Genomic DNA, 21,228 nt, shown 5'->3' on the forward strand with positions numbered 1-21,228 from the left:
AACTTAATTTGCCCCGGGGGGGTTTCAGGACCCTCATGGTCCAGATCGTCCTCCCCTGGGTAGCCTGATACAGTGGGGGCTGCCACAAGATTATTTTATGTATTATTAAAAGCAAGATTATTTTAACTACGACACACATCTGTAAAAATTTAATCTGTTCCTCAGATGTCCTTGGGAAGATAAAGGGACACATTTGTTGAATAAATTGTTCTCGGTAGCCAAGTTTGGGTTTGGCCTGCTGCAGTTGCTCAGCATATTACGACAACAAAAAGTGAAAATACAGCCAGGCGTTAATTTTTGCTATATATATATATAGCTATATTTTTTTTTGCTATCGTCAGTGTTTAAGAGGCATTTGGTCAACACCCTTAATAACACACTTTAACTTACGGTCGGGCAGTTGGACTAGATGATCGTTGTAGGTCCCTTCCAGCTGAAATTATTCCATTCTATTCTATTCTGGTCCGGTCTGGTCTATTGCGTGTGGTGACTGCCTGCAGGGCCGATCCAGTTGCAGTGATTTGAGTCTGTCTGTGCTGGAGAGGGGCTAGGATGCTGTGCCCCTCTTGCATGAAGAGCTGTGGCAGCCCAAAACATGAAAGACCCGATTTTAAGGTGATGATGCTGGGTTTGAGGAGGCAGAGCAATTCCTCACCCAGTTTGGATGGGAAATTCATGGGCTGCAGCTGTGGGGGAGTGCATTGCACCCACCTGTGGCTGCCGTACCTGGCAAACCCACCTCAAAGCCGTGGTGAGGATGGGGCTGGGCAGACACGGACCCCTCCACCGGAGGCAGAGGCAGCTTTGCTGCAGTCCCCTAGGGTACCCGGGTTGGTGAGGGCTGCAGGTAATGAGCTGCAGGAGGAAGAGGGAGGCTGTGGCCTTGCAGCTGGCCCCTCTCCCCCTCGAAGGGATGTCTGCACCCGTGGCCGTGTGTGTCTGCATGCAAAGCTTTGGAAATTTCCATTTTAATAAAAGCAACCTTGGAGGAGCATGAGCAATAACCTGTCTGCTCTTTGGCACTGACAGTTCGGTTGTCCTGTAAAATGAGATTTTGCTACCCCAGCACAGCGATCTTGTTATCAACCCCAGCTTACATCAGCGTGCTTTATTAGAAGATGGTGAAATAATTCTTTAGACATTAAGCAATGTCTAGCTTCTGCTTTTATCGGCCTGGCTGAGGTGATTAAATCAGATCCAGAGGTAAGCCCAATAAACACCTGGAACTCTGGGCTCGGATATTTGGTCCATCTACAGATGCTTTGAAGTCTGGTAGCAGGGTAGAAATCAGGTCTTTCCTGCCCAGCCTTTCCCACTCTTGCTGCCTCTTGAAAGTCCAGGTTCCTAGATCCGATCCATGTACTTTGGACTCCCGGGTTTTATGAAGGCAGAGGGGACATTACATGTGGAGCCATCCCCTGCCTGCTCCCAAGCTCAGCTTTGCTCAGCTGTGACTCCAGGCTTCGGTCCCTGCTCCCAAGGAATGGATCTTCGCCCAAGCGAGGGCCGCTGCAGCCATGCACATGACTGATGGGCTATTCCGGCTCTCCTGTCCCTTCCAAGATAAAATCAACACTACACAGCTTTACGCCTGTAATCACCTGTCTTCACCAGCAGCCAGTCCCAATGCCCTGCCTGCACCCATCTTTTTTGGTAACTTGGATAGCACTTTTCATCTCTGAAGGCATCGGTTGACTGACCAGTTGTCACAACACTTCTAACTCTTCAGCGGATGCTTTTGTGCTGCTATTCCCACTTCTGCCGTGAGACCGATGAGGCTGTTGGAGCTTGTGGATCAGCACAAATTAATGGAAATCCTGCGTTGCTGCTGGGCACGGCTGGTGGCCACCCCAGGAGCGTGTGGCTGGGCACGTTCCCCTGCACCTTTCCCCCTTCAGCGAGGGCTTTCTCCCAGCATTGCTCACAGCATTCCTGGTAGAAGAAATAATAATGATTCATTTGGACCCAAACCGTAACATTTAACTCCTTTCTCCTCCTTCCCAGAGTATAAATTTTCAGCCCAAACCCACACAACTGTACTCCAGAGAAGGAAATGATCTGCAGATGTTGACTGTTCCCAGCTCTCGCCTTGCCTAAGGGGCCAGTGACAACTACTCGGGTCCTTGCCAGGTTTCTGGGTGGACTCGTCTTACTCACAGCTTGATGTTTTCATATGGAGCCATGCCACTGTTGGCCAAGCATCTACAGAGTTGTGAACTGGCCCCTGAGCTGTCATGACAGAGAGACGTTTAATGCACAATAGCGATTATTTCCCAAATATTGATGCCCTCAAGGCTTGCGGGATCTCCTTTCAATACCTCAGCCTCCTGCCATCTAGGACAGTGTTGTATATAGGAGGACGCACGGCAAAATGTCACAGGGAGGTGATTTTTCTTTTCTAAATGTTGGTGCTAAAGAGTGTAAGACCACATTAATGAACAAAACTGTAGATCTGCCCGAGGGCAGCGTGAAAAGCTTCTCTGCAGGATTGCATTTTGCAGAGCGATGCCAGTCCCCGTCCTGGCTCCTGCCCTTCTCCACTGGCTTGTAGCCTCCAGCTCAGCCCAGCCCTGCCCTACCCTGCGCAGGCACCTCCGCAGCTTGATGATCTTAAAGGTCTTTTCCAACCTAAATGATTCTGTGATTCTGTGATTCACCCTTGGGAAGGGAAGGTGCTGGGGGCAATGAAAGTAAGGTCTAGGCAATGGTGCAGCCTCCCCCCCACCCCACCCCCATTTACCCTGCACTAGGCCAGCACTGAGCTCACGTCGAACTGAAATGGCTGGGATTTGGCTTAAAGCTCACAGAATGCATCTCCAGGGGAAATTAAAGCAGAAAATTAACAGCAGCATCTTTTATTTTCATAAAGAACTTAAAAGCACCAGATGCACATCATTTTTATTTTTGGCTCTCTAAACTTAGGCTTTAATATTAAATGGCAACTGGCACTTGGAAAACTCATTTTTAGTGGATTGCAGAGGGGAAAAAAAGCATGGGCCAGATGCACTGAGTTTATTTTCTTTTGACCAACATGCACAGTTCTGGTGATGCCAATTCATCTAGATTTCCAAAACTGCACAGAAAAGCAGGAAAACACCCCTGACCTTGCTGTTCAGCTATGTTTGAACAGCGGTGCTTGTTGCCGGTAGGGAGCCAGGGCTTTTCATGGCATTGCACGGCTGCTGCTGGGTTTGCACCCACAGCCTGCGTGGGAGCCTTGCCGCAGAATTAGCATTTGCTGGGACCCTGCAAGCCAGGAGAAGCTGGCTCAGTTTGTAGCTGTCTGACAGAGTAGCTGGGATTTCATGTTCCTTAAAATGCCTCTTGCAAATGAAGTCGCGATCATCGATTCAAGACATCGAAACAGTTGCGGGGCTGCTCGTCCCTGCGGTGTGGCGGTGACATCCCTCGTTGTGGTGGGACCAGCAGAAAGTGCCGAAACACCGTGGGCCTGTGGGTCTCAGTTTGCTCCTTGGCGAAGGGCTTTGAAACTCCTGCCCTCCGAGTGGTTTGGAAATGCTGGCTACGGAGGGAGAAAAAAATGCAGTGGGTGCTGCTTTCCCACAGAGTCATCATTCTAGCTGAAGCAATTTTAACCGTTGATGTGGAATCTTTATTTTGGTAAACTTCCAGCTGCATGTCAAACTATAGCCAATCTTCCTGTAACTGTGCCTTTGAAAGCATGATTATTTATATCACTCTATCCTTTTGTATGACTTTTGCAGCGTGAACAGTTAATCTCTCCACCTAAGTCCAGAAGGAAAACTTCTTCGTTTAATTTCAGAAAAATTCCTTCTCACAAGACGTGAGGGAACAATGAATAATGTGAGGCACACACAGGGCAAATATGTTATTAATGCTCTGAGCACCAAAAGGCAGCGTGACAGCAGGCATACGGCAGTGTTTTTTTCCACGAGTGTGTTCCCTGGGATGAAACTGCTCATAACAGGAGGGTGTACACAACTTGGAAAATGCTTCCCGTTGCTTAAGCCCTGCAAAGTAAGGGATAAGCAAAATCTCAGCTGCTGGGAAGAAGCAAAGTAACCTATAATGGTAGGCTTCTATAGGCAAACTGTAAATAATACTGTATATTGCCGTGTGCCGAGACCGAGACAACTATTTCCAATTTGTCAAGAGCTGCGTTTCTTATATACCAGGGGCAGGGCTTTCCTTTTCATCCCGACTCTGATTACCATGTTGATAGATCTCCATGGCTAAATGCTCCCCGTGCATTGGTGGCTGTGCCAGGCGTGGGACGGCCGGTGTGGACCCCGCAGAGGGTGCGGGCTGGCCACGGCTGGCAGGGGTTGAACTGCCCCCTGCCTCCACAGGCAGGTGTTGTCTGCTCCTTTCTCAGGCAGCAAAAGCTTTAAAGAGTTTTACGGTGGGTTTAAAGCAGGTTTAATTCTGCTAGTGCCGGTGCAAATCAGGGGTGGATCAAGCAACTGCAGCGTAAACACAGAGTCTGTTTTTGGAACTCCTCAATCTTTTTAGGGAGGCATGTATAAATGTTGGTTGTCACCGAAGGGGATGTGCCTAAGTGAACATTATTATCCCAAAGTTTCCATCAGCCTGATTCAGAAAAAAGTCCTGCTCTTCCTCCTCTTTATTCATTTTTAAAGTTAACTGGCTGCAATTCAAACAGCCAAACACATAATGAATTAAATGGGGCAAATTCAAACAGCCAAAAGCATAATGAAATAAATGAGACAAATTCCTTGAACTGCACCTAACATGAAAATGAATCTCAGCTGCTCATTACAGACTGCCAAGCAGGGGACGTCGGCAAATTGAATCACAGGAAGTAGAGGGAGGCATGGAAAAGAGGTTGATTATCTAAATCTCCTCTTATTAACTGCGAAATATTTTCTCAAGGTTGAACGTCATAAAATAGGTTAGTGGCAAATGGCAAAGCGTCTTTATGCACTTAAAGTAAAAAGGGAGGAGCTGGGCAGAGCAGAGGAGCAGGTGAGCAAGAAATACACCACGTTATTTTCAGGGTGGGTTAGCAGTAATTCTCACCTGACGTACCTCCAGGTGTTTGCTTCTGTACTCTCTCTGGCAAAATTTACACTTGGTTTCCATGGGTTAATTCAGATTTTTCTGAGGATTTGAGTGCTTAACATCTGGGCAAAGGACCTGGGGTTGCCAGAGGGCTCACATGCGGTGGCTGGGGCGGTGAGCGGCAGGTACCACCCTGCGAGCCTGAGCCATCGTCCTCCACCTAAGAGAGTCAATTTGGCTGGAATTTGTTGGTCTGCCTGTTTAATGCATGGGCCAGATCGCCTCTCCTATCTAACACCGCCAGGCTCACCGAAGCGGGCTGCAGGGCAGTGAGCTCTGTGGCTGGGGAGGGGACATCATCTTCCCATGTCTCTCTGAACTGGCCCTCATGGGCACCCAGGACCCAGCAAAGCATTTAAAGCTCTCCCATCTACATGTTTCCAGGCCCTTTGAATCATTGCTGTTGTTTAACATACCCAGTTTTGCTGGTTTTTCCCTTGAAAGCACCCTTGCTGTCTGGGGGGCTAGGGCACAAGGAGTGTGCTTCATGAAAGCCCAGTCTGCCTCAGTGGTGGTATGGGTGGAAAATCACACCTTAGGTCCTGCTCCGGAGGTTGCTGCTGGTCTTTGGGGCTGTCTCAAGGACAGCAATTAACAGGCATTGCTAATTGACCTATGGCTCTGGGAGCAGCACGTGCTGGAGGAGGTGCATTGCCACCATCCCTCACCTCGCGTCCTCCTGTGGGAACCTTTGGGATGTGGAGTGATGTGGCTTGTGAGATGCAAAACCAAAACATGTCACGAGCTGGATGTTATCTTTGGCATGAGCAGAAAAGGAAGGTGGGCAAAGCCAAGCAGTTCATGTTATCGTTGAAAAGAGAGCAGGAGGAGCCAGGGAACTGCAACTGCTTGGCACGATGGCTGTCCCCAGAAATTGTCCTTTGAAAAGGAATGAGCACCAGAAAGAGAATAAGGGGGTGGCCAGACAAAGTAGAGATGTCAGGGAGAAATTGTGCCAAGCCCATCTTTCTGCCAGTGCTGTAACTGTCCTGGCATACGAGGGAGAAGGAGGTGCTCCTATACATGGGCTTTAGGGCTGCCACCATCTTGTATGGCACTCTCATAAGCAAGGGAGGAAGATGTGGCCTTGATGAGACAGCTGCTCTGTGGGTGGAAAACTGTTTGCACAGTCAGTCAGAAAAGTTATCAGCAGTTCACCACCAGAAAGGGAGGTAATGATGACCATGAACCTGAGCCCGCTGCTCTTCCGTGTTTCCCTTCCTGACTTGGGGGAGGGACAAGACCGTGGTTATGTGATGTGCAGCTGGGAGGGACTTCGGCACAGCAGAGGACAGAATTATAATTCGAAAGAACAAGAGAAGTAGTCTGCAAAAAGCCCACAGTTTGTATTTCGGTGGCCACGCTGGCGAGCGAAGGGGCGCGGGGTCGCAGTGGGGCAAGGGAAGCCATCCCGGCTGCGCTGGGAGCTGGGGGACCTCAGCGGGTGGGAAGCTTTTGCTCTTGGCTTCTGTGCTTCAACAACAACAGGGCTTGGCTGGAGACAGCCCAAAGGGAGAAATAAAAATAACGAGAGGTGCCTGGGGCGTAACCTCTGCAGGGAAGTCAGATCTGATTGTAAGAGATGCAGTGTGGTCCTTAAGCCACGAGAAAGAAGAGGACCGCTATCTCCTTGCCAGTTAGGACAAACCTAATGGACTTACACTGCATTTTAAGAGGGGATGAAGACATCTTTGTGCACTTTTTAAGGTACAGCCTGACATTTCCCGGTAGCACACCCTGCCTCCCCTGCTCCCGACTCTGTAAACCAGGTTTAGCACAACATCCATTCCAGTAACTCACATGGCTTTCATGAATTAACTGCTTAGCCCATGGGAATCATGCCATTATCTTCAGAGGAACTAGAAAAATAAAGAGTGCATTTATAAGGTTTTTATTGTTTTCACCCCACCATCAGCATTCCCTTTAAGAACATCAAAAGATTTAAAAAACAGATGGAGACATCTGCCCAGCATCTCTGGAGATGTGTGTTGCACTTTCTTCTAATCCAGACCGAGTCTTCGGAGCCTCTCCGTGCCTTCAAGAAATAGGGGAATTTTTCTTTTCTTTAAGAACCGTCTAAAGACCCGTTTTACTGGGTCTTAACAGAGCCCTGTGTCAGCACAGTTAAAAAATGCTGGCATTTCCCCAGCGCTGATTAAAGATGATGTATTACCCTTTGCTGCTCAAACCTGTTTTACAGCTTCTATTGCAAAATTACATAATGCTTTTTTAAGTGCTCTAAGGTGAAGCAGCAAGGCTGAGGATGTGGAGCAAAATCTGGGGTTGTGCTGGTTTTTACCTCTCCGGCGTTTGTTACTCCTTCTCCAGGTCTGGAAGAAGAGCTGCAGGGAGCAACCCGTCCCCTCCTGCAACCTGCCAACCCCCAGCATGGCATCGCCCATGAGGAGCTTGCTCACCGACCCCGCCAGATACCTCCAGTCTTTCCACCTCTTCCTCGCGAATTCGACGGAGCACCAGTGCATGCGGGAGTTCATGGAGAGGCAGCTGCCGGACGTGATAGCGAGGTAACATGGAGGTGGCCACGTGGAGCTGAAGGACAGCCTGAGGCATGCTCTTGCGGTGGTCATGGGCTTGGCCAGGCTCGGGGGGGTGCCTGCAAGAGGCAGATTGCTGTTCCCCGCCAGCCACCCCGTCTGTAGGTCTCTGATAGGGCTTGGCTGGAGATTTCATTTGCACACGCTGCTGAACGGCTGTTCTTTGGGACACAGCCTGCCTAGCAGGGAGGAGATAAGGCTGAATTGTTTCCTTGCATGCAAATATAGCTTATTCTGAAACAGCTCTAGAATGCAATAACAGGTATTCCGTTCTAACATTAAATGTGATTGAAAGCATCTGTTCAAAAGTAATCTTTTCAGGTAATATTTATGGTCTCTTCTAGTACGTGTAAATAAAGCTTCTGCTTTGCCTGACATGCGTGTTTTTCGCTGGACCCCTCGCTTTGCGGGCTGGCTTGGGCAGCAGGCAGCTGGGGTCAAATCCTGGTTCTGGGGAGGCCCTTCTCTGGGCCCAGGTGTTTATGGCTCTGCCTAAGCCTCACTAAGGGATTTTAAACATGTTACACTCTCCCTTCTTTCTCCTCATTTTGCAAAATGTAAAACTTCTACAAATAATGTTTAAGCTGCCGGTCCAGACCTGGGGAGGTCTCTGGTCCTCAAAGCACAGACATGGAGAAGGCATGTACCTGCTGCTGCTTATGTGCACTCGTAGTAAAAGCAGAACTCCTTCACAAATTGCCAAAATAACTGGAAATCAAGAATCTCCAAAGACTGGAGTTCTGAATCTGATCCCTCCTGCCAGCTTGTGGGCATGCCTGTACACGGGCGCATTGCATTTGATTTTGCCCTGCAGATTTTAATCTTCATGGGATCTCTGGTGCTTCACAAAATGGATGTAACCCTCTCTACTGGGTAGCTTTCCAAAAATGTATAAATAATGTTTTTCAGTATTGGAAACGGGAAGTCTACAATCAATATTCTAAGTGTTGGTGGTGGAGCAGGTAGGCTATGAACTTCAATATTGATATGCTTTTCCCTTTTTTTTCCCTCACAGAATAGAGGATTGCAAATTGCAGAAAGGAGCAGAGTGGGAAATAAGTCTTTTCTTGAAAAGTTAGCTCCAGGAGCAGATGGCGTTGGCTGGTGTGTGGCCACGTTGTCTGAAAACAGCTTGTGCCTCCGCACGCTGATCCTTAGTATGCCCTCCACGAGGAGCCTCCTTCTGCACCATCACTCCTCAAGGGCAGACAGAGGCTTGAACTGCCCCATAGTTTTTGTAGACAAAAAAAGCACTATAATGTCTTAGATCCCCCAGAATATTACATTTTTACCTGCATTGCAATTACTCTCCCCTGTAGCTATTTACTGATGCAGTAACTCCCCGTCACTGCTACGTGGCAGCCTCGGCTGACCTCTGGTTTGCCTGTACGTACTTGCTGACCACAGTCAATGCACAAGACCCTACTGGAGCTACTGTCTGCCAAAACACTGGAGCTGAACATAAGCTCCAGAAAAAATCCAGGGGAAAACAGAAGAAATAAGTCTCTTATCTGAAGTTCACTGGGTGGAAAAACACCACTGATAACATCAAGTAGCGGCTTCTCAATAAATTCTTAAGTTCCCCCATAATTAAAGCTTATGTTTTCTAATTCTGCTCTGCCCATTAAGTCAACAAACTTAAATTTTATAAGAACAGTTAATTTAGTTTAAATGCTTTAGTCATACCATCTCCAAAGACTAATCTCAGCTTTGTCAATCTCTCCTAATAAGTAAAAAAAATATGTATGTAAATGGCGGGCATTGGTTATAAAGCAGACAGTGTGACAGGGTAGGAACATTGCTCGCCAAACAAGGGAAACCATTCTTCTGCCAAAAAAAATGTTGTTTTTAACAGGAACACTTACTGCGGTACTTAACTCCCTAACCAGGGACACTCGAGCTTAGCACGATGGGTATTAAATCAATAATGTGCAGGCAAAGCTCATTTTATGATGTAAAAACCCCTCAACACCACCAAAACCTTGCTGCTTGCTGGCTTGTTCCCACCATGGGTCCTTGGGGGGTCAGGAGGCAGCAAATTCCCCAATCCCCCCCAGCTAACCCTGGCGAGGGAGCTACCCTGGCCCCCTCCGCCCCCACGCTTTGCAGGGAGGGAGCAGGGATGGATAAGCGGTTCCTTTCCACTTTTCCACCTCGAGAGACAAGCAAACCATTTAATGTAGCATCATATCCCATTACACCCGCCCGTCTACAGCGCCTGCCTTCGCCTACAGCCTCTGCCTTATTAAGTTCACACTCCAGCGCGCAGCACTCTGTACCTTTAAAAACCATAAAAGTCATCAACGCCGCTATAAAGTAGCAACTGTGCTATAAACTATCCCGTTACGTAAAATGTTTAATTAGAAACTTAATGGTGAACATAGTGGTAGCCTTTAAAAGGTAATTGTGTTGGAGAGTTTAAATAATTCGGATAGCCTAATTGCCAAATTGTTGATAATGCAAGCTGCCACAGATTTGACTGTAAAATGCCTCAGGACACTTGTTTGCATATAAAAGAGCTAACTGAAGTCAATTAAGGCTGTGGATTAAATTATGAATCAAAGGGGTGGGTTTTTTTGGTTAAAAACAATACAAGGGTGATTTGGCCACAGAAGAGTGGAAGGAAATATATTAACCTATCCGCATATGGAAATGCGAAATTCAAATTTTTTTTATCAGGACCTGCACAGCCTTTTCAAAGGCCTAATCCATTTTACAGAAAGTTGGTAAAGCAACCAAAAATCAAAAATATTGCAGCAGTTCATTAAAAATTCTGTGTTCCCAGATTTTAGCACGGCAGCCTGCAGATGACTGACTTTATTCTGATGTTTCCACTGAACACAGCGTCTGCAGTGATAGCAAAGCCGCAGCTATTTCTGCTGCTTCACAAATCCAATTTCCCTCCCTCAAAGAACACGCTTGCACAGATGCCATGTAAATTTTGGTGTTATTGGTTGCTTTAAGAAAGATGCATAAGTCTGAAAAGATTGAACTTTTGTGGGTTAAAATCTTGGGGCGTTAATGAGCAGGTGAGACCTGGGCTGGGGTCCCTGGTTTTGACCCATGGTGATGTGTGGTGGGGCCAGGAGCAGGCAGACAGCTCTTCGTAGTGAAAAGGACCCCCTGGGGGAGGACCTGGCGGGCTGGGTTGAGCTCTGGAGTACGCATTAAGGCCATTTAATCCCTAATATTTTCCTTTTGTACCCCCAGTCTTCTGGAAAATGGAGCTAATGCTGAAAGGGCTGGTGGGAGCCCAGGGGCACTGGAAATCGTAAGGATGAGCAGAAGTTGTGCAAATACGATGGGAGCACGACCCCTGTGTCCCTCACTATGGGCCTGTCTAACCAGCGGGGCTGGCTGGGTGATCTGCCATTCAGTACGCAATTTTGTTCATTTGTAGGGAATTTTATAACGTGGAGTTGTGTGCAAGTGTGAGTACGTCTTTCGGGGCAAAGCTCAATATTTGCCTGCAACGTGACCCCTGGGTCTCTTATTCACTGCAGTTACCCTCTACTTCACTCGTTCTACCTTAATTTACTCTTCTATTATTTTTTCCACCTTAAATTTATTCAAGCACAACAAGCAGAAGTGAACCCTAAGAAAGCTAAGCCAGCCAGCACGGTGTTGTCCCTGGTCCTCCCTCAGTCAGGAGCATCATCTCCCCAGACTTCCTACACTGCAGATGGGGAGAAGTGGACAAGAGCAAGGGCAGCTCTTTTTAAATTTTGAAATGTTGTATCTATTGGTACTTCCATGATAGTACCATATTGGTACTATCCATGGTACTTCCATAAAATAATTGCAGCTGACCTGAATGGCGTCCAGAGAGAACTATTCCTCACAAAGAAAGCACAGTCAGTTCTGGGGTATTCAGTAAACAGGGGTTAGATAAACATAAATGGTATGTGCACTATTCATCGTACTTATGGAAAAAGACACAGGACACTAAAAACAAACAGACATGAATGTTGTTTCTAATTCTAGTGTAAACACATATTCTCTTCTCCCTCACCCACATGACCTGGTAAACAGTGAGATGCTTGGCTAGAAACGCTCTTACTGACTCCTAAGAAATCCTGCCAGGTTCGTTGGTGATGTGGGGCCATCAGAACCAGTACTATCAAAGCCATTTAGGATCTTCCCCGGGAGGTTAGGCCATGTCCAGAAAATACGCAGTCATGCCATGTGCATGACTGCATCTGGTTTTTCCTTGGCACTTATGGTGATAGAGGAGGAATGGAGATAGTTGGGATATTTAAATTTTTCTCAAATCCTAGAGATAAACCCTCAGTGGCAGTCTGCTGAGAATACAAAGCAGCTGCTTATACCCGCGTGGTACATTTTCTGTACATGAATGGCAGGCACCCGTCTTCAAAACCGGGGATGTGATGGTGGTGGTGATGACATTCGCCTGAGCTTTGCTTTCATCTTGTATATCATGTCGCCTGCTTCTCTAGGTGAGATGGACCTGCTGATCCTCTCAAAAGTGCAAGCCAGATATCCAGGGATCACCATCAACAATGATGTAATAGAGCCAAGTGCTGACCAAATCTTCAAGTACAAAGGTATTTTTACATTCAATAAATTAAATTTACATTAAGTACGCTAAATGCATTAAAAAGAGTTGAATGCTGGATGACCCCACATTCAACTGCATTCTTGTCAGAATTGTTCTTAAAAGTTAAAAAAAGTCACTATTTTATGAGTTCTTGGCATCCTTGCTTTTCAGCAATGCTCAGTGTCTCATTAAAATCTTAGTCTCTCACACTGCAAAGAACTCTGCGTGGCAAAGGCTTGGGACTAGGCAGCCTTTAAAAGCTAAGCAAGGCGGGAACTGGTGGGTGACTGCATGGGAATAGAGTAAAATCCCCACACTTCAGAGAGAAAATTTTTCTCTTTCAACTTGCACTGAATCAGGATCCTTCCTCAACTTTGAAGGGAACATTTTAGTGTCTCATGGCAATTCTCACATATCTTAAAAAAATCATTTCTAGATAACAAATAGCTAAACCTCACAGTGTTGCACTAAATTAGATACCATCCTTTGAATTTGAAAACATGGAAAGGAAAGCAAGGTGAATAGGAAAGGCTTTTGCTGTGTGTTCCATGACTTAGAGCTTGTTTCCTTCCCCCAGCCCAAAGGTCTGGGCAACGTTCATGAAGGAAAGGCAAGCATTCTCCAAGGAGGACCGAATGTTAGCAGGGCTGCTTTGGTCAAATTGCCCTACAAAGCAAGCACTAAATATCAATCCACAGTTTGATTATCACAGGGTTAACACCTACCAGGCTTTACCTTAGCAGGTTATTATGGAGGTGACACCAGCTACACCACGCAGGCTGTGAGCAGCCCCGAGCAGATCACGAGCAGAGCCAGAAAGTGGCTGCTGAACACATGTGGCAGTAACGTATGAACACAGTCTGCGTTGTTGAAAATGCTCCAAACCATAGTAAATACCCGACTGCAAAACCACGATGGCAATCTCCAACTCTTACTCTTGCTTAAGACCTTAAAACCCAAAGCATTCCCATTATGGAGCAACTTGTGGAAGTCTAAGGAGAAAAATAATAATAGTAACAATCCCTTTCTCCCTGCAATGGGGGAGTTCAGAGTTGCTGGAAGCACCAAAAGCTCCCAGGAAACATAATTTTTTTATATCTGTCTCTATATTACATGGACCCGGTCTTTGAAAAGATGGCTCATGCAAAATCCCAGGCGCTTTTACATTGCTCCAGGCTGAGATGGTGAGGGATGGGCAACAGAGCACCTGCTTTGTTTATAAGACAGTTTGGGCACTTGCACATAGCATTTCTGTCCTGTCTGAGCCATTAACCATAGGCTATGTGGGACTGCATTTGCGCTGAATCTACCTAGTGGTCTCGCCACCTACCACCAACTAATTGGAAGTCCTATCTTACTTCATTGAGTTTCTTTCCAGAAGAAAGTTAAAGAAAATACAAGACGTTGTCCTTATTTTAAGTTTTATGCTAAACTGGAAATTAAATATTCATCTGAATTTCTTTCTTTAAGCTTTCTTATTTGGTAATTAATCATGTCCCCAGTAGGTATCATTAATTAGGTTTCTGAGCCCTAAGATTTTCCAGGGAGAATTGGAAGCATTATCTGTGCCTCTGAGGATTCTGTAGTTATGTTTTCTGCCTAACCAGATACTTTCTCCTTGGGAAGGAGAAGCCACACTCACAAGAGGAACTTCATACTGGGACATGCAGTGATGACAAGCTGAGGCTTATCTTAGGTTGTGTTGTACAACAGAGGCTCTCATCAAAGTCCTGTGGTCAGGCTGTGGCTTTCCTTCATTGCTGGTCCATGTCCAGGTGAACGCCCTTGGCGACCATGGTTGGAGCGTTGATCACACCTCAGTGGAGCTGTGCTGCCCTTGCCTGCACGGCGCGGCACAACTGTGGGCAGCCCGGTTTCGACGGCACCTTTCAAGGGCACAGGACCAGCTTCTGACCCAGCCAACAGTCTGGGTTGAGCCCAGGAGAAAATTAAGGAAAACTTTTCAAAATGGTTAGGGTGATACGTTTTGCCTTCAGAGGAATTTTGAGCAGAAACTTCCCATAATCAGAATAGTTTGCCCTTTCTGAAATTTTGACTTTAAAAGCCCACCCTGGCAAGCAATTCAGTTTTCTTCCTAGTGTCTCCTCGCAGACTGTCTAGCAATTGAACTGAACTAGATTGCACCAGATTATTTGCGATGGTGATCTCAACCGCTGCCGAATGAAGCCTGAATTTAAAACAGCAAATTAAATCTGAACTGCAAGCACTGGGGCCAGTGACTGATAAATGGAAGCGAACAGAGTAACAGCAGCAACATCCGAAAGGGGTGGCCCATTTCCAGCCGTAAAAGAGAGGAGATAAGCACTGATGGAGCATTTCTCATCTGTCCGACAGGGATATGTGCTAATCAGAGCCCAGAAGGAGAAACATTGTGATTAGTGGTGTAAAGGCGCTGGTCTTAGCAAATCATGTTGTTTTGAACATGTGTTCTGTAGCTAAGGTTCAGTCTGCCTTTGGGCCATTTAAGTTTTAAATTTATGTTAACTCCAGCGAAGCACAGGAATTGCATCAGGGCTAGCTTTGTCCTGGAGCAATCCCGGGCGCCAGGCAGGAGCGCAGTGAGATGAGCTCCATATGCCAGCAGATGGACATTAGTATTCCGGCATCCCCTAAATGATGAAATTATCTCTCAGTTTTGCTCCCATAAAAAGCAAAGAAATGCAGTGATGAGCCAGTCCCTTGGTATAACTTATTGCTTGTTTCCACTTCTCAGCTTTCTGCTTTCCTCAGTTGCTGGATGTGCGTTGTACTGGGGTCTGAAAACAAGCCAAGTGCCGCTCTTTATACTAGCCTTTGCTTTAAAACGTTATTATCCCTTTTACTTGAAGCAGTTGGTAGAAACTGTGGGCTTTTGAAAAATTATTTGAATGGAGCAGAAGCCAAATGTCAAGATATGGGTCCTTGCTCACAGACCAAAGCTCCTTCCCTCTCCCACCATCCCCATGACACATTCCCAGAGTGAGCCATTTGCTTTCTCTGCCCTTCTCGAGCTTTAATTGTGCTTTCTTTCCAGAGCACAGTCCTCTTGATCCATCCTCGAGCCTCTGTATTTATTTCTTTGGTCTCTGGAAAACCCGGTGCCGTGGCCTGGCTTTTGTTCAGCCATGTGGGTCTTGCATGGCGCCTGAATGAAGGGGCCATCAGCTCTTCTCCCATTCAGCATGAAATGTGCTGCTTGTGGCCTCATACTTGTTTATCCCAGCTAATATCTTTTAATGCAGCTTGAGCCACTCATGGGGAAGAGTTTCTTTCTTTTTTTTTTAAATCAAGTAAAGACCAGAGGAGCCCAAATGAGGGTGCAAGGAGTAAAACATCAGACCCTCTTAAGACTTCATCCAGCAAAGGCCTTTACACATATGGGGTCAAGGTTTTAAATATTCCACTGCTCTGTTAAACTGGTACCAAAACTCTCTGCCTATATATGGCTTTTGGATGTATTAAAGCTCTGCGTGGAAATTGGTCCCGTATTTGCAATTGAGATAACTCTGTCCTGCCTTCTCCTGTATTTCAGAGCATGTGGCTGAGACATCAAACCTCGAGAACGTAAAGTTTACCTGGCATGAGGAGACAGCTTATGAATATGAAAGTCGAATGAGTGCAGAAAAGAAGTCTAAAAAATGGGACTTCATTCACATGATCCAGGTAAAAGTCTCTGCAAAGAAAATGTTGTCAAAGACTTGGCTGTTAAAAGTAGGCATGCGGTATGTAACCTCATTATCCACTCTAAGGGGAGGAAAAGTGAGTTTATTTCCCTGTAATTTAAAGTACTTAAGCATAAGTGAACTGCAAAAATGAAAGATGAGCTACAGCAAAGCAACTTTGAGCACAGTGGTCCTATTAACCAGGCTGTGGGTGGCAGTCAACTAAAAATACATTTTAACTAGTGGTTTCAAAGCTCCTTGTCCTCTCTGTGAAATTGCCTTTGTATTTCCAAGTTTACTGAAGCCGTTACAAGTCATCTTCCCTGCTAAGAAAGGCAAGTCTTTTTATCTCAGGTTAATGAATGAACATGAGCTTGGTCCTGGGAGAGCCAGGCAAGACAGTGACAGCCCCAAGCCTTCAGCGTGAGCCCGCTGCCCGGCGTTGTGCTAACCTGTGTTCTTGTCCTGCTGCTCTTTGCTCAAGATTGCCCCCATTTGGTTTCTTTTACATAGTGGTACCAGTTACAACTTTCACCAGGACCGTACCGTATACCTCTGTAAGCATCTCTGCTCTTTCCAGATGCTGTACTATGTGAAAGATGTCCCAGCAACTATCCGGTACTTCCACAGCCTCCTGGAAACACAGGCGAAGCTCCTCATTATCCTGGTGTCAGGTGAGAGCTGCTCCACCAGCGCTGCTCGGTCGGTTGAGAGCCATCAGGACCTCTGGGGTTCCTGTGAGTTCAACACAGGCCAGCTAGAAACCAATGCACATTTTTATTTAAGACATCCTTTATCACCTATAGAGGTGAACTGGCTGCATAATAAGTGCTATCCACTCATCTACATCCATTGAAATCTGCACACCATTGATATTTGCGCAGCTCTGTGCTGCAGGTTGTAAAGTCAAAGGCTCTGTGAGCCAGCAAACCTGTGCCATGGGCACAAAATGCCTTTCTCTCGCCCTCTGTCCTTCCCCATCCTACAGCCTGGCCAGTGATGGATGCAGCAGAGAGCCCCAAAGTGGGCATGGGGCTCCGTCCCACAGCTTTCACTCGCAAGAACTCCTTCAGCCTCTGCTATGTTCTGTAAAAGGCTTTTCAGACTGGGCACCGAATTATCTCACTCCTGGAGTCTTATGGCATTAAGCAAACGGCTACGAGGGGGCTCGGCTCTGCCATACAGCAGGTGTTAGAGCACATATGGTTCATTTTCTTCTCAAACTGCCCATTTCCTTAATATCATCATTTTGGGTGGAAAACGGCATTCTTAGGCTCTTTCAGATCTCAGGGAGGTGCTCTGTGGTCAATCCATCAAGAAAATGTTGGAGCGGAGTAAACAACGACCTTTTAGTACTATGGGCGAGGTATCCTAGAGCTACTGCAATGGTGAGGTATAATTTGACTCTAGAAAGCCTTTAATTTGCCTCACAAGCTATGGAAATTTTAGTTGTGTGAACAGTCAGACCTGATAGTTTTGTCAGGGATGTTAAGTGTTATTTGTTCAGAGGTTATAGCTCAATTTTTTACTGATTTGGCCATGTCTGCAAGCTCTAATACGTTCGACGAAGTTCCTTTTTTTTTGTGTTCCTGAAGTGTCCACAACGAAGTGGCACTTCTCCCACCTGAATTTATTCAAACTATTTTTCTCCAAAATGTTTTTGATTTAAAGGGCTTTCAAGCAGTTCACTACAAGAAATTTGTATTTTAAATTATCTGAGTTACTGTTCTTGTTCTTTGGCTGCACGAGAACAGATCGTAATATCAGACCTGCGTACAGTTAATTGAAACACTTTTCCAGTTGCTTAACCTGTCTCTTTGGATATTAATGAAATGTGAATAGAGGGAGGAACACGTGTCTATTCAAAATTAATGTGATTAAAAATCTGAATTCATGAAAAGTGTTTGAAGTCCTCTCTGGGCCAGGCGACTGTTTTCTGATGGAGCAGAATGGAGCAGAAATTGCTGGGGCAGCAACAATATGGGAGAGAAGAGTAGGTCTCAGAATAGCAGAGGGGAAGGGCCAGAACGGAGCAGAAATTGCTGGGGCCAGCAAGAATATGGAAGAGTAGGTCTCAGAATAGCAGAGGGGAAGGGAAGGGGGAAGCCTTGGGAGGAAGAGGGGTATAGAGAGGGGAAGGAAGAAGTCCTAGAAAATGAGCACTGAAGCAAAAAGAGGTACTGAAGGATAAGCAGAACAAAGCTCATTTCAAAAAAAAAAAAAGGAAGGTAGTGTCATCTCCAGCCCAAACACACTAGGATGTGTTAATTAAAAAACAGCCTGGGAACAGGATTGATAGGAGAGGGCTCGGTCAGTGGGTGAAGGTTGCAACCCTGCCCGCCCCATCCCTGCCAGGAGAGCGGGCGAGTTGCAAGAGCTATGCAGCGTTATTTTTAACGCATTTAAAAAATCTGTTTACATCGCCTTGAAAACAAAAGTAGTGCCATATGCCGAGCCTATTGAGAGCTATTATAATAATGCTTCGTTCAGGTAGTGTATAATTGCTCGGCTCAGAGATGGCACTGAGTCACACAACACTGACACCAGCAAATTTTCTGCAATTAGTGTGCTGCATTCGATTTCCACCAGGTGGAAGAAAATATTGTAGCCCCTCTTCTAAACACCAAACTGTTTATTTGACTATAAATAACTGTTTGCAGATAAAGCATTTGCAAAATCACCGAGCAACTGGTTTTAGTGGTTATGGAGATTTATAGTCATAACTCTCAAGAGCTACACATTAGGCTCCGAGTTATTTTCATGCCGTCCAGTCATTCTGGGTGATCCTTTTATAAATGATTTATAGCAGAAATGCTGAATCTCAGAGCCAGGGTGAGGGAAAATAAAGATGTGGAGACATATCTGGGGAGTTTTCAGCTTACCCAGATGGTTTTCTTTGTAAAACATCCCTTGAGAAGAGGAGCGCGCACAAGCGTGGGCTCGGTACGGGCTTAGTTCTGGAGGCGATTGCAGTGCTGCAGGAGCCTTTTCCTTCCTTGCTCTTCACCTTTGCACAACCAAATCGTACACAGCCAAAACGTCCTTCTAGCACCACTGGGGAGCTCTGCTTGGGGTGAGGGGCCGCCCTTTCATTGCCCATGCCCAACAGCTTGTGAGTGCGGTGGGAGCGAAGGCTGGGAGAATGGCGTGGCTTCATCCTGGGCTCTGTCCATCCCACCCTTTTCCCCACCACACATCCAGTTGCATGGACAATGTGATCAGGGTTTTGCACTCCTTGTATTTCATATAGCAGGGAGAAAGTTTACAGGCAATAAGTGTTTCATTGAAGCTCACGTGTAGCTCAACCACAAATTAATTGGGTGAAGGAATAGGAGAGGATTTGGTCTTCCAAACAGCCAGCTGAATTCTAGGGGATAGTTTAAATCAAGATGGCACCAAATAGCTGGTGTTCAGCATGTGGACTACAGAAGCCTGTCCCTGAGAGATATTGCCTATGTGCATGCAGCAGAGGGGCGCAACGTGTTGGGAGTGGAAGAGGACAGGGCTGAGTGCACTGAGCTGCTCTGGCCTCAGCTGGGGGCTCGATGGGAGGCGCTGGAGCTCCAGGGTAGGTAACATGTCCATTCCCTCCCGCAGCCCCCAACCCCGAGGCACCGAAGCAGGGAGGCAGCTGTCTCCACCATGCCCCAGGAGACATCCCAACGCGGGAGAGACCCCGCTTGCAATGAGAACAACTTCTCAAAAAACCCAGGTGATGAAAAATTTGTTCAAACAGTGTTTTTCCTTATTCCTAAACATTTTTCTGGTGGCTTATCTCTCAGGAGGCAGTGGCTGGGAAATGCTGTGGAAGAAGTACAAGTCTGCCTTGCCTTTAGATGACCTCTGCTCTTATGTTTCCTCTGCGGACATCAAAAGGATGCTAGATTCAGCCGGGCTGAAGTACCAGCTCCACGAGCTCCCATCCCACATGGACATAACCAGCTGCTTTATTGAAGGGAACAAGGATGGAGAGCTGTTGCTGGATTTCCTGACAGAAACTTGTGAGTTCTCTAAAACTGCTCCTCCTGAACTGAAGCGCCAGGTGATGGAAGAGTTAAGAAAGCCTGAATGCAGTGAAGAAAGAGATGGAAAGGTGCTCTTTAATAACAACCTGAGTGCAATAGTGATTGAGCCATGACTTAACCTCTTCTTGCTTCTTGATCCAAAACAAATAGTCACATACAAACTGTAAACAGCCAAAATACATTTTTCATACTTTAGAAATGGCTTCGTTTACTTCAGTACTGGTATATAATTTTTGGAGACTGTTAAGAAATCAGTATTAATATCTGTTGTTATAAGTGATCTTTAATACCTGATTAATTCTGTACTAACCTATGAATGTATAACTCACTAAGCAGTTAATTGTGTTTTATCGTATGAATGTTGTATAATCTGATGTAACTTGGACCATCCACTCAGGCACTGCAGAAACCTCACCAATTCCTACAAAAATAATCAAGAACTCTATGCAGTTTCAAGATCTCATGCCTCCAGTTACCATAAAAGTGGCCTCGCACCTTCTGTGCATATGATGGTTGCCTGTTCCTGCCTCCGCAGCCAGCTCCATTTAATGGCACGGCTTCCCTCTCCCTGTATTTCATAGAATCACAGAATCATAGAATCGCTTTGGTTGGAAAAGACCTTTAAGATCATTGAGTCCAACCTTTAACCTAACCCTGCCATCCCACCACTAAACCCTGTCCCTAAGCACCTCATCTGTCCTTCTTTTAAATACCTCCAGGGATGGGGACTCTACCACCTCCCTGGGCAGCCCATTCCAGAGCCTGACAACCCTTTCTGTGAAGAATTTTTTCCTAATGTACCCCCACCTCACTACAGCCTCCTTTCAGGCAGTTGTAGAGGGCGATCAGGTCCCCCCTCAGCCTCCTCTTCTCCAGACTAAATAACCCCAGTTCCCTCAGCCACTCCTCGCATGACTTGTGTTCCAGACCCCTCACCAGCTTGGTTGCTCTCCTCTGGACATGTTCCAGCAATGCAACATCTTTCTTGTAGTGAGGGGCCCAAAACTGAACACAGGATTCAAGGCGCGGCCTTGAATTTTCACTTTATTTTTATGATGTTGTACCCGCAGAGTGATGTGTGGTCAGCTCCATGCTGGCACTGTAAGAGCAAAGCAGCTGAAGATGGTTGAGGCAGAGCAGTGGTAACAACTGCCCCGGAGAGGTGGGTTTGGCTGATGAGCCCTGATGCAAAGCCTTTCTAAGGAATCAGCTACCGCTGCCACACAGGGCTTTGGGGCATTTTTAGCTAAGCACACAACCCCCCTGGTGGCAGCCTTTCACTAGCCTGGCAGCAAGGGCCATGTGCAGCTTGTGAGCTTGGTAGCGCGGAAGACGTAAAAATGAGCTCTGACGCCAAACCGATA

The 21,228-nt window shown here is 46.4% G+C and overlaps 1 protein-coding gene across 1 annotated transcript; it reads left to right on the forward strand.

Annotated features, from left to right (window-relative positions):
• The first annotated feature begins 7,452 nt into the window (after window positions 1-7,452).
• On the forward strand, window positions 7,453-19,977 carry LOC104129540 (histamine N-methyltransferase). The gene is made up of 6 exons (XM_009642488.1): window positions 7,453-7,589; window positions 8,529-8,581; window positions 12,077-12,184; window positions 15,710-15,840; window positions 16,420-16,513; window positions 19,622-19,977. The coding sequence occupies exons 1-6, from the start codon at window positions 7,453-7,455 to the stop codon at window positions 19,975-19,977; spliced, it is 879 nt and encodes a 292-aa protein (XP_009640783.1).
• Window positions 19,978-21,228: the final 1,251 nt, after the last annotated feature.

Source organism: Egretta garzetta, unplaced genomic scaffold (assembly GCF_000687185.1).
Source record: "Egretta garzetta isolate BGI_Z169 unplaced genomic scaffold, ASM68718v1 scaffold197, whole genome shotgun sequence".
Classification (NCBI taxonomy): domain Eukaryota; kingdom Metazoa; phylum Chordata; class Aves; order Pelecaniformes; family Ardeidae; genus Egretta; species Egretta garzetta.

Excerpts from the sequence above, each read along its gene's own strand:
- LOC104129540 (XM_009642488.1), top strand. The coding sequence starts at position 7,453 with ATGGCATCGCCCATGAGGAGCTTGCTCACCGACCCCGCCAGATACCTC. Across the intron at positions 12,185-15,709 it reads CCAAATCTTCAAGTACAAAG|AGCATGTGGCTGAGACATCA; the intron begins GTATTTTTACAT and ends CCTGTATTTCAG. Across the intron at positions 16,514-19,621 it reads CCTCATTATCCTGGTGTCAG|GAGGCAGTGGCTGGGAAATG; the intron begins GTGAGAGCTGCT and ends CTTATCTCTCAG.